This window comes from Mercenaria mercenaria, chromosome 17 (genome assembly GCF_021730395.1).
Source record: "Mercenaria mercenaria strain notata chromosome 17, MADL_Memer_1, whole genome shotgun sequence".
Classification (NCBI taxonomy): domain Eukaryota; kingdom Metazoa; phylum Mollusca; class Bivalvia; order Venerida; family Veneridae; genus Mercenaria; species Mercenaria mercenaria.
In genome coordinates, this window is record NC_069377.1 from 448,349 (window position 1) to 460,882 (window position 12,534).

The 12,534-nt window shown below is 33.4% G+C and overlaps 1 protein-coding gene across 1 annotated transcript; it reads left to right on the plus strand.

The window, feature by feature from the left end:
* Positions 1 to 3,660: 3,660 nt before the first annotated feature.
* Positions 3,661 to 9,387, plus strand: LOC123536786 (lecithin retinol acyltransferase-like). Its single transcript, XM_053528655.1, has 2 exons — positions 3,661 to 3,794; positions 5,090 to 9,387. The coding sequence occupies exons 1-2, from the start codon at positions 3,751 to 3,753 to the stop codon at positions 5,559 to 5,561; spliced, it is 516 nt and encodes a 171-aa protein (XP_053384630.1). The 5' UTR covers positions 3,661 to 3,750; the 3' UTR covers positions 5,562 to 9,387.
* Positions 9,388 to 12,534: the final 3,147 nt, after the last annotated feature.

A 12,534-nucleotide genomic window follows, 5' to 3' on the forward strand; every position in this document is an offset into this window, starting at 1 on the left:
CTTAAAATGACGTCACTGACGTCATGACGTTACGTGTCAGTTACCGCGCAAAATTAATAGCTTTTATTTTGAAAGTACGTAATTCTGTGCAATTTCTTTATTTGAACTATTTTCAAACTGTCATAATTTGATGAAATATTTTTTATGAGTGTTTCATTCTAAAAAAAGATCAATATTTTGCTTCTTTTATGTAGTTATATTTAAATGTTATGCGGAATGTAAGAAAATGGATGATGGTAACCAATGTTATTGGGAATATAGGTGGGTGAAAGGTTACCCATTACGGCCATTTTCAAATAAAAATTGGGCGGTTCGATTTGTAATACCTATTTTTCAGTTTCCGTTGATAATTTGTTTCTTTTATACTAAATGTAAGATTTAAAAATTGCTCAGATTTCAGTAGAAAAGTGTGGTTTCTTAAATTAAATTGATGTTACCATGAAAACGAATCCCGTGTCCTATATATCTAAATTGAAAATTCAAAAGCGTTGACACTGGTCTATTTAAGGAATGCAGTTTTGGCTTTTTATTTTCATTTCAACAATATCCATGAGAATCATTGCAGCATGCAGAACGATTTTTCTATAAAAAAAAAATCACAGATGAAGGGTACAGCTGTAAGTATTTTAAGCCGTGAATTGGTTTAAATAAATGCAAATAACACGGAAATATTACTTACCTTAGAAATAAGATGTTTTAAAGCTACACTCACAAGAAAGATATTTTTATTTAATATTTTTTTCATAAGAAATTACGGTAAAAATCAAAATATAAGCTATTTTAAACATCTCTGTTGCCATGGTTACTTTAAACTTTAAGAAAATTAAGGTACCGCGTAAAGGGCTTGGTATTTTGCTAATAATATTACCCAAATACTCCCTGTTGGTCATTAACAGAATGGCGCTGCAGCCGTCGAAAACCCCGTTTTCATACACAGCTGTTTAAAAATGAGAGAAAATGCGTTACCATGGAAACACGAGCCCCGCGACATATACATTTTAGGCTTGTATTAGAAAGCTAACGCGCATACTAGTAACATTATCAATTATGCAGACTTCTACGGATAACAATGAAACCAAAATACACGGAAAAGTGTTAAATATCCGTATTTTTCTTCTTCTTTCAATATACATTTCTTTTGGAAGGTCATGTACTTTAAACCTTAATAAAAATTTTACTTGAAGGGACAGAGATAAACAAGAGGTTGACGTTCCGCTTGTCTTTAAAGGAGATCCATTTTGTAGTTTAGTCAGACAGCAAAGTACTTTTTATTGTTCGCCTATCTTTGCGATTACGGGGAATGCAAGTCGAACATTTTGATCCATTACATAACTTAGTGGGTATCTAAGTGCAATGTTGTAAATAGGAGTTTACTTTCAGTTAAGTCATACCATTTCCATTTAGAAATACAGTTGGTTACCGGTTCCACTCCAGTTGCCGCCCGACCGGGGTTCCCGAGGCAACGGCCTTGGGAAGGACGACGTAACCGGAGATTCCGGTTTGAAGTGATTTTATATTCCACTTTATTACTGCTGTTAATTATGACCAACTAAAGATTTTTGCCTTTAAAAAATGCTTTCTGTTTCTTTGGCTTTCGGATATCACCGTCTACAGTGTCACAAATTGACATACGGGCCTTATTGTATCTGCAGTGTAAATACAGGTATTGAATCATCTTTTTGTAAATTTTTGAGTTATTGAGGTAAATGTCAGATTTCACGCATGAAATACCTCTCATGTTTTTCTGTATTTCATAACTTAAATTTCCATGTAAATTTCATTAAATTCGGTTAAGTAATAAGAAAGTTGATATTTTATAAACTTCAGTAATTTATGTTTTTATCCCCAAAACCACTATAATGGGCCTCAGATTGTCTATTTCAATCCGCGCCAAAGTAGTCAGATTTCCCGGCTATATCGTGAATCCCGTGAAAATAGAAATAGTAAGAGTTCACGCATAGGCCGTGAATCCCATGAAATTTAGTATTTGGCGGGACATTACCCTTTAAATAGACTGGACTAGATATGCCTTGCGCACACCACCTTCCGACATTATAGACGAATCTATGTCTGATTAATTTTTCTTGCTAGAAATTTATGCTCGATCGAGGTAAGAAATTTATTTGTTAGATTTTTGTATGATTTTTGCATTACGATTTTTATTTGGTAAATTTTTGTGCATTCTACAGAATTCTGTAACATTTACTTTTCGGCATATGATTTTTGCTAGTTTCGGTATACCAGGATAATTTATTAAATTTTTCAGACTTTTGTAAATTATTTAGAAAGAGGAGTCTAAACGTTTCGTTTATATAAGATGTTAGATTTATACTGAAATTTGTAACATGATATTTGTAAAGCACTGTTTCAAAAACTTATGTCAAACATTTTGTTAATTATGGAACGCCATTACTGCATTGTATTGTTATGTGTAAATCTATATGGCAAGTCTAGCACCATGTATGTAATATATTATTGTAATTTGTAATTGTGTGCCAGTCTATAGCACATCTAATTAATGTCCGTTGTAGTGTATGGCATTAGATATTATATGGATGCCAACTATGATATAACGTTTGATTTATATTGAATTTTGTTAATTTGTAGTTGTAAATAATAGCTGCAGTTTATCATGTCCGTATCTATAATATTTTTTCATCATAAGCTTTTCATATCTTTTCATACTTTGACTTTAGACTTTTAAGTAAGTAATTTTTGTAATAATGGAAGTAATTAGTGGCGTATTTTAATCATGTGACGTCTGAACTTAGTAGCACATATATTTTGTATAAGTAGCACATATTATTTATGGGAGCCTACGGAGGTATGGTGTACCCAAAGGAGCAGTTTTATGCCCTGACTTATTTTTGCTTTGCTATGATGCTTACCATGTGTTATATATTTTAGCTTCTTCCGCCAGACGATTTTCCCGGTGATGTCATAACCCGGAAGTACAATGCCCGAGGTTCACTTGTCTTCACTCGCCTGGATGTGATATTCCCAGCGCAGAGCTTTCGTCCCATGGTTGTGCCGTAAACCGCAAAGACGTTGATTTTTGCTATCCTCTAAAGTCAGCTCAGGGATGCAATCACCTACCACCATAGGGAGCCAGTACGGAATCAACGTATTCACGGTTTAAAGGGACTTTATTTCAAGATACGTTTTGATATTGTTTGTGCTACTTAAAGTTCGCAATTAAATTAAAGAACTGTGACACGTCACTTTAGAATGGAACTGTAAGATCTTTTGTATCCGGAGATACTGAACTTTGCTTTTTTTTTTTCTTTCTTATAATCAGTTTTTTTTTCATATCATCTATGCATTGTTAATAATCATCTTATGTAAATAAATTTGTAAATATTGTAAAGGGTGTTGATTTGTTCTGATGGTTACTGTCGCCGGTACGGCCTTTCCTGTCACATACATATAAAAATCACACCGATGAATCTCTCGCTATCAATTCAAGGTGCATTCTCTAATACAAGTTTATCAACCAATCATATTTCAATGGAACTCTTTTGTCCTGAGTTATAACTAGATAACCAGAGACAACAGCGAATTGTTTTAACGCAAGAAGCGGAAACTATATGGAGCCGACGAATAAACCATGCACCTCAATCTATTTTTATCAGTAAAGATAAAGACGGGATTTCCATTTTCAATGAAGTGAAAAAGAAAGTATATTTTCAATGAAGTGAAAAGGGAAGTACACTGTTATTAGTTCGCAATATTTTCTTATTGACTTTAAATATGGTTGACGTGAGCATTGAGGCTGAAAATGTCACTCAGTTGAGGTACGTGTGCTAATACAGTTTATACATATTTGTATTTGTTTATTAGAGTGCCACTTTTATTGAGAGGGCAGCCAATTTGGCTTATGAGACACCGTTATTGTGCTTTCCAATTACTTCCCAACTCCTACCACTTTGCCAGGCGCTATGTGGATAGAAGTCGGTAACCATTCAGCTCGCAGCTCAAGAATCGGATCGAATCCCATGACAAACACCCCCATTTATATGTATATGAGTATGTACCCGTGAAATTATATGTTAAGTGTAAATAGTATGTTTTTATTTATTTTGTTGGGTTTAACGTCACACCGACACAATTTTAGGTCATATGGCGATAAATAGTATGTATTCACAGTGCATATCATCCATGCTAATTAATACGTACGATATGTTTGCTTTCTCACTGTTTAACATTTCCGAAATGATCTGTTCGATTTTTATCATAGAGTTCTAGTTTAATTTTCACCTTAAATCAAAGCAAACGTGTTCAATATAATTTCAAACTTTAGTAGGTTGTAACATTCTCTAGATCAAGGCTATTTTTATTACCTTCTGTAGTCAGTTATTTATTGTAAAAATGCTTTTTTAACCAAAGTGAAAAATATCACGTACCTGAAAATGCAGCTTTCTGAAAGGTCAGTAAGAATTCTCGATGTCATTTGTTAGACATACCGTGTAAATAAATAATATTATTACATAATTAATACTGATAATTCTTTTGTTGCACTTTGCGGACTTATAATAAAGTTATATATATATATATATATATACTTGACAATGATAAGACTCGGCACAAGATGGAAGTCTATAAATCAAATAAATAAAATGACCTCACATGCCTTTCCAACAGTATTTAATTATAAAAATACAAACTAGTTTCGCCTATCGGCTCATCAGTGTACATACAATGTAACGTGACGTTACTATGGTATAGGCGAAACTAGTTTGTATTTTTATAATTAAATACTGTTGGAAAGGCATGTGAAGTCATTTTATTTATTTGATTTATATATATATATGCTTTGAAGACAACAACCTTAACCACTTAGCAAAGGAGGCTTTTCTTGCATGATAAGCCATACTATGCTACGTAAGCTTGCTCAGTTTACAAGACCTGTGCATAAGGAACAACCTCTTTAAGGTCATGGTCATGTATCATGCTTACATAATCAATCTATCATTTAATACGGTCTTTATATAGAAATCTAAGTACTTTTTTAAAATTCCGTTTAACGCTCAAAGTCTTAGAGAAAACTGTACTAACAAGCAAGGTAGGAATACTGTATCAATTTTTTTAGGTTACTACAAAGGGGAGACCACATTGCAGTGGAGGGAGAAATGGCGGGAGTCAAGTATTATCACCATGGAATCTTTCTAGGACACAGCATAGGAGTGGCTGACTTTGGTGGTACGAACAAAGTAACTGCCACAGTTCGAATCGTTGATATTCTAGAATTCACTGATCAGGGAAAAAGGCTATTAGTTCGTTACAGATATCGGAGATCTGAGTGTCTTCCAGCCGAGGAAGCAGCAAGGAATGCGGAAGCTCTAGCAGCTAATCCAAGGCTTTGGGGAGCATATGATTTGATAAAAAACAACTGCGAGCACTTTGCAACGAGATGTAAAGTCGGACGAGCGGTATCATTTCAAGTTTTACAGATGCTTAGGAAATTTGTAGGTCTACTTGCCTCACCAGCTACATCATTAGCAGCAAGTAGCTCTCTCTCCGTAGGAGCCAGTGTATACATGGCAAATAATGCAAGCAAATGATCTTTTGACAGACCCTTGGTATATATAAAAAACGGACAATAACTCTGGTAATGGCATACTCTGTAATGTTATTTACAGACCAAACTTAACTAAACTTGTTAAAATCTGAAACACATATTAGGTACTATTTAAATATTCTACAACACTTATTCTAAACTATGTATAGATATACAACATGAAAGCAGTCCTTGCATATAGTCCATGAAAATAATCGGAAATTTCTAATTCACTCCGAATATGTAATAACTTATTGTTACAGACGTCTGTGTACACATAACACTTTCATTAAAGGTAATCTTTTTATTAGTGCCACTACAGGACAATCTTTTGATATCCGTTACGGCCGAAACTGTGCTATTACGTCTGAACTCCGAAAATAAGAAAATAATACAAAATTTAGGAATATTTATATTTAATGCATTTAAGCTTAGACAGTCTACTTTGTAATACGCTATATTATTATGTTTTATGTTATGGTTGTAGTTAAATGTGTGTGTTTTTTTCAGGTCTTGTATTTCGTTTTGGCAAGGCTGTGAATGAATTGATTGTTCTATATATGTTATATTTAAATGTATTGTTAAACGGTCAATATATATAGTGTCTATTTGGTTGATTGCTTCTGTTTTGAAGCTACTTATCTAAGCATTAATTATGCTTCTGTTTTGTTGATTTGAATAGATCTATGTCAAGTTGTACAACTCTTGTAAACTTGTCAAAGATGATCTTCTCCGTTTTTGTTTTGTTTGTTTATGTGTTTTATGATTGTGACAAGTCTCCCCGTACATTCAATCAGGGCTGTTATATTTCGATTTTCTCGTTTATGTCGTGTTATTGGTACTTTGTAGTTTCTCAACATGACCATTTCGGCCTGGGTGGTTCCAATACTCTCGCTTTCATAGCCTTGGGTATTGTATAATCACCCCTTGGATATGGTGCCTGCTTTTTAATTGTGTCTTTTGGCAGTTCCTGTGATACGCAGGCTCCATAACCTCAGATCCCTTTCCTAAATTCCAGTTTGTTTAGTTCTGCCCATTGTTTTCTCGTTTGGGGCAAACCCTTTACTTTATCTGGGGACCAAACGCCGCTCTTCATGGAATTATACGCCTCAACACGTGTATCATTGAAGGTTCCATATTCATCTGCGGATGTCTCTAAATTGCTTTTTGTACTTTTAGCATGTTTAAATGTTGAGTTCTGCTCAACCCGGGGCTAGAGGGCGTGGACGGTAGCCTGCATTTCCACTACCGTCCATGAACAGGCTCAATCAAACCGAGCCTGCAACATTTTCGTTTTTGTCGTGTTGAGCGACCTGTGGAGTGTCCACTTTTCTCTATTTTGTCTTTTCTGTCGCTCGTCTACATGTTATAAAACTCTTTATAGTAACTTTTATATCGTGATGTGCACCACTGTTTGCTGTATGTCTTGTATTATGTAATATTTATGTCATGATGGGCTTTTAAGCCTAAATGATTTGCAATAATATTGTCTTGTCTTGTCTTGTCATAGCGTCAAACGGCATAGCGGCGCGCTGGAAAAGAAACCGTTGTGACGTCAGAACAGTGAATAATTGTATAATAATTCACTGTTTTCAGCCTTCTTTGTTTAAAAGGAAAATGAATCGGATCGTGTTAGAATATATAATATTCCGTACGTCTCGTAGACTAACAGAACCTCTGAAAACGTATGAATAATCATGAATTTTATGAAACTTACGTTATGGAGCGTGTTTTTCGAAACATTTTAAATGGTAAAATTCATCGCTTATGTAAAGAGAACATTCTGATTCACAAATACTTCAAAATTGTAAAACATGTTTCATCAACGGTAACTGGTTTGATCATTACTTTCTACTACCGTCACATATATGTTTTTAGTATGAAACGCTTTTATGTTGGATTCAGTATTTCTTTAATATTTTTTCTTGTATTTTTGTTTCTGTATGTTTCGATTGTTTTTGACAATATATTGATTACAAATTATTATACATGTAGTTTTGTCAAAAGGGATAACTTCCGTTTTACTTGCGTAAGCAAGCATTGAACCTGCAACATCAGGGAAATAAATAAAACAACTATAAAATAAAACGTATCAGTGTTGACCCTTTCAGCTGATCGAGGTATTACTATATACATTTTGCACAGATTTTTACATGGTTTATTTTATAATGTTCAGTCGTAAGATGTTTATATAGATGGTTACTCTTCCAAGAAATACTTTTTTTTTCAACCTTGGATAAGAATTGCATTTTATACATGTATATTGAAGAAATAGTCTATTTCTAGGATAAATGACTTGACTAAGTATCATGTTATATTAACAGTACATTTCTGCAAATACATTTCTTTCAATAATGATAGAAACATCATAATAAGTTGTTTTGTGTGTTCATTGTTTATTGGAATGGCAGACTGTCTTTTATAGTAATTGTTATAGTGTGTGAAGAACATAATTATGCAGTCCTTTTACAAATATTTACAACTGTGTAAGATTTCAGCTCGACTATACTAAGTGCATGGAGAGCCGTCTTACTCGACCCAGCTTCGGCGTCGTAATTATTTGCTGGATTTGCTTCAAACTTGAATCATAACCAAAATCATATCGCTGAAGGGTCATAACTCTCGCACCAAAATTTCATGAATCTTGCACTCTTTTTACTTAAAATTAAAGGTTATAGTTTTGCTGCTCTTTCAGTCTATCTCAGTTATTACTAAACGGATTTGAAAACAACTTCAAATAATTGTTTCATATAATCAGCCAGATCATATTACTCAAGGGTCATTACACTGGAACAAATTTTATGCACACTTTTTTGCTTTGAATTTAAGGTTAATTTTGATGTATATTATCTATATCTCTGTTATAACTGAAAGCGCTTAATCAAAACTTAAATGCTTTTTCGATCTATCACCCACTTCATATAACACAATGTCTGTTTAACGAAACTCATGCATTATGACCTATTTCAACTTAAAATTTCAGGTTAAACTTTTTGAATTTGATTCAAACGTAAATAATTTTCCACATCATCAACAAATTCATACGACACATGGAAAATAACTCTTGTCCCAATATTTCATGAATCATGGCCCCTTTTTACGTAAAATTTCTGGTTTATTTTGAGGCACTTCCTCTATAATGAATGTATCTTTGTTATTATTTTATGAATTTGATTAAACATAAAATAGTTTCAACTTGTGATGTACGTTTGCTTAATCTCAGATATAAATAAATAGATTTGATTCAAACTTAAATACATGTTCCACATTAAAAGCCAGATGATTTAACAAATGATGCGATATTTTTCAATGAATTATGTTCCTTTTATGCTAAGTAAATATTTTGATACTTTTTACCTGCACATCTGTTATTACTAAACACATTTGACACAGACGTAAATTTTTGTTCAGTAAATTCGTTAACATTTTAATCATTGAGCACTCCAGTGAAAGCTCCAGTTTCCTCAGATGTGCCCAAATACACTATGCAACATGGACATAATCGAACGCGCGGTCTCTTGTGACTGCTCTTGTTCTGATTTATCCATAAATGATTGTGCCTTATATCAGCTCCTACATCTATATATATTGTGTACTTTTATCTGGTTTAGATAGATTTGTTGAGTTAATGATGTTTGTTTTACCTAAAATCCTATTTTGAATTAATCATATTGTATATAGCTTCCATATATTGTATCCAATATTATGATTTATTTTGTTATTTTGGTGAATTTTAATTGTATTGTTAAAATTAGTTATTTGCACTAGACATTAAACAAGCAGTCGTGAATTATTAAGCAGATCTGGATGACTTAAATAAACTTCTAAATAAAGTCGATAGTACTTCTTTTCGTTTTTGAGTATCCTTTAAAACAATGATTAAAACCATTTCCCTATTTCGTATCAAAAATGATTCACGGAGCCCGCAGATGTTTTCTCAATTTTGATCATTTAGAATGAAGGCGCTCAAACATCTAATACTGTTTTACTGTAATAATAAGTCCACACTGCTAAAACTAAATTTTCATATAAAATCTCAAAGGTAGACAGATCCACGATTCTTCTTGATAGCAATAATTGAATATTCGTTTTATCTGTTAGTTAATCATAACCAAACTTTGCATTAATTTCGTGTCAAAACTCAATATATTATTACATAAAAATAAGTATTTTCTAGAAAGAATCAATTTTTAACGTTTAATATTTCTCGTTATAAAGTTATTTCTTCTAGAAAATAACAGCGGTTTGCAATTTATTTCGAAATTTTAATATGTTACAACGCAGATGTATAATTAGGTAAATCTGTTCCAAGTTTGGATTGATTTATAACTGTATGAGATATACATACACATTTAGAAAAGGTTAGATATGCATTTAATGTCTAGTTGAAAACACATAAAATGTGAAAAGATAAAGTATCTTATCATGTTTTTACAGTTATCTATATATATTTTTGCAATATCACAATAGACATTGCAAAACTTCCCGTTCGGGAAACAATCTACGGGTTTTACATACTTCCCGAACAGAAAAATTTCTGAACACCCGGCTCATATACATATGCATGATGTCATTAAACAAAACACAGCATTGTGAGCCGGAGATATTTAAAAAAAATATTTAGCGTTCGTTTTTTTAAGTGTCTGCAACAGTTCTTACCATCTGGATAATCATTGTATAAACGTACGTATTTTAAATCTTGTTAATTGCCAGTTCCCAAAAATCGTATCAATTGATTTGAATACATATTGCATGTACTTATTTATTTTTTATGCGTCTTTCTAAAGAACTTTGAAATTGGTGATAGAGTTACCTAAATGTTAAAACTGTCTGGATTGATTTTGAAGTTATTGTAGACACACTTGAACGTTCCGTTCTAAATTACAGTCAGTTTGGATAACAACTAATCGAAAAAATATTTTTAACTACTTCTTTTATTATTTGTTATACAGATTTCAGAATATCTTAGTTAGCATAAAACAAAACATTCAATGCAACAACTTTATGAAATTATTTTACACTGAGAAAAATGCATTCTTGGTAATAAAATTGACGTTATCAAACATATCTTGCTACAATCTCTGCTTAGCTTTTACATGGTGTATCACTGATACCCGAAGCTTTCAAAATAAAACCGCTATCTGTGAAAACCCCTTTTAAAGGATTTTCTAACACAGAGACTAACTATAGAAAAAAGCAAAACATTTGAAATCATTAAGCCTTGTTTCATCTTAAGCTTCTAATTGTACGACGAAATAGGTTTGTGTTAACATTGCATGTTATTCCTTTACTACTTTTCATGTGGTGTGTTAGTGCATTTTAACAACTGTATAAATCATTTTAAATTGTCGTACTAGTTGTCTTTGTAAGTAAAACACAGTAGGTACGAGTTTTTAAAAAACTGTCCACTTCATATCTATATCAGGTGTACGAAGTCCAGATGGGATATTAGTTTCTTTTGTTATTTTAAGCCTTCTTTGTATTTTAGTTTCTTTAGGAAACGAATAGGCTATTCTTACAATAAAGAAAAAATTGAAAACCACAGGTCGCCCAGTATAACAAAACGTTGCAGGCTCGGTTTAATTCAGCCTGTTCATAGATGGTAGTGGACATGGAAGCTACCGTGCATGCCCTCTAACCAAAAGTGTTGAGCAGAACTCAACATTTATACATGTTACAAGTACAAACTACTATTTACAGACATCCACAAATGTATTAATACGGTGTGTTACATGGAACCTTCAATGATACACAGAGTGCAATTCCATGTAAAGTGGCGTATCATCCCCAGTTAAAATATTTGTCCTAAACGAGAACAGACTTCATGCCACTAAACACACTGTTCGGAACTCTTCAACGAAGCCGACAGTTTAAAATTTTAGGGCAAGCCTTAGATAAATAGATTGCACACATACTTATTAGTTATGTCATCTTTTCTGAAATATCAAAACACAGCAAGCGAAATACGAACAAGAGCTCCGCAAAGTGGGGTAATATATGCCCGATGAGAGGAGAAAGAAATTTCTATTTTGAGTGTGCTTATTTGAAGGGATTGGGTAATGTGACAGTGGTGGGGGTTTGAATGTTTTATGTGGCGGCGGAGGCACGAAACTAAGGCAAAAGAAACTAAAAGGGATTTTTTGAAAGGGGCAGGGGTTAATTTGGGGAGATGCGAGTGGGGAGGTTGTTGCGTGCAATATGAAGGACAAATTTATCATTTGAACTCAGTTTGTGATCATGAACTTTGTCCTCATAAACCTATGGACAGTTCCAGTTTTTGTCGATAATTCCTCCCTCTATTGTTATTCTATGTATACCAAGGTCAAGTGCTTACAAGCGGTATCACACACAAAACGCACGTGGTCTATTGTGTGAACTATGTCAGTCGTATTTTACAGTCCCGACTGGACGTCTATTGTATGTAAACATTCATGATTGACAGCTTTGGATCCATCCTTTATTGTGCTTTGTACAACGTCTCGGGCCAGCTACGTATATTCCAAGTTTGATGTCATTATTTTAAATACTTATTAAGTTATGTTCTGGACACGAAATATGACGAACAGATTTTACCTTGCTGTGACCCCTGACTTACTGACACGGTCTGCAAAAGATCTCATTGCCATCAGCAAACACTAAAATCAATACTGTTAATGGCTACATGTTATGCTTCTTATACGAAATATGAAGGAGAGATTTGAAATTTGAGCTCAATTTGTGAACTAAACATTTGAGCTACTGACCCTGATCTAGCGGTCTGTACACTGTCCAATCACCATCTACCTATATGCTAACGTTAAAGTCAGTATCTTGAATGATTGTTACGTTATGCTCCAAAGACCCAAAGACACAATACGAGGGTCAAAGTTGGCTATTGCGCTCCGTTTGTGTCCTTGACCTTTGACCTACCGACCAATATCATGTGTTCTGCACATCCTCTAAATTGATTTAAGAAATATGAGGAATGCTAGAAAACT

What these genes read in the sequence shown, in the direction of transcription:
- LOC123536786 (XM_053528655.1), top strand. Translation starts at nt 3,751, where the DNA reads ATGGTTGACGTGAGCATTGAGGCTGAAAATGTCACTCAGTTGAG. An exon ending in GAAAATGTCACTCAGTTGAG is followed by an intron (nt 3,795 to 5,089) that starts GTACGTGTGCTA and finishes CAATTTTTTTAG; the next exon opens with GTTACTACAAAGGGGAGACC.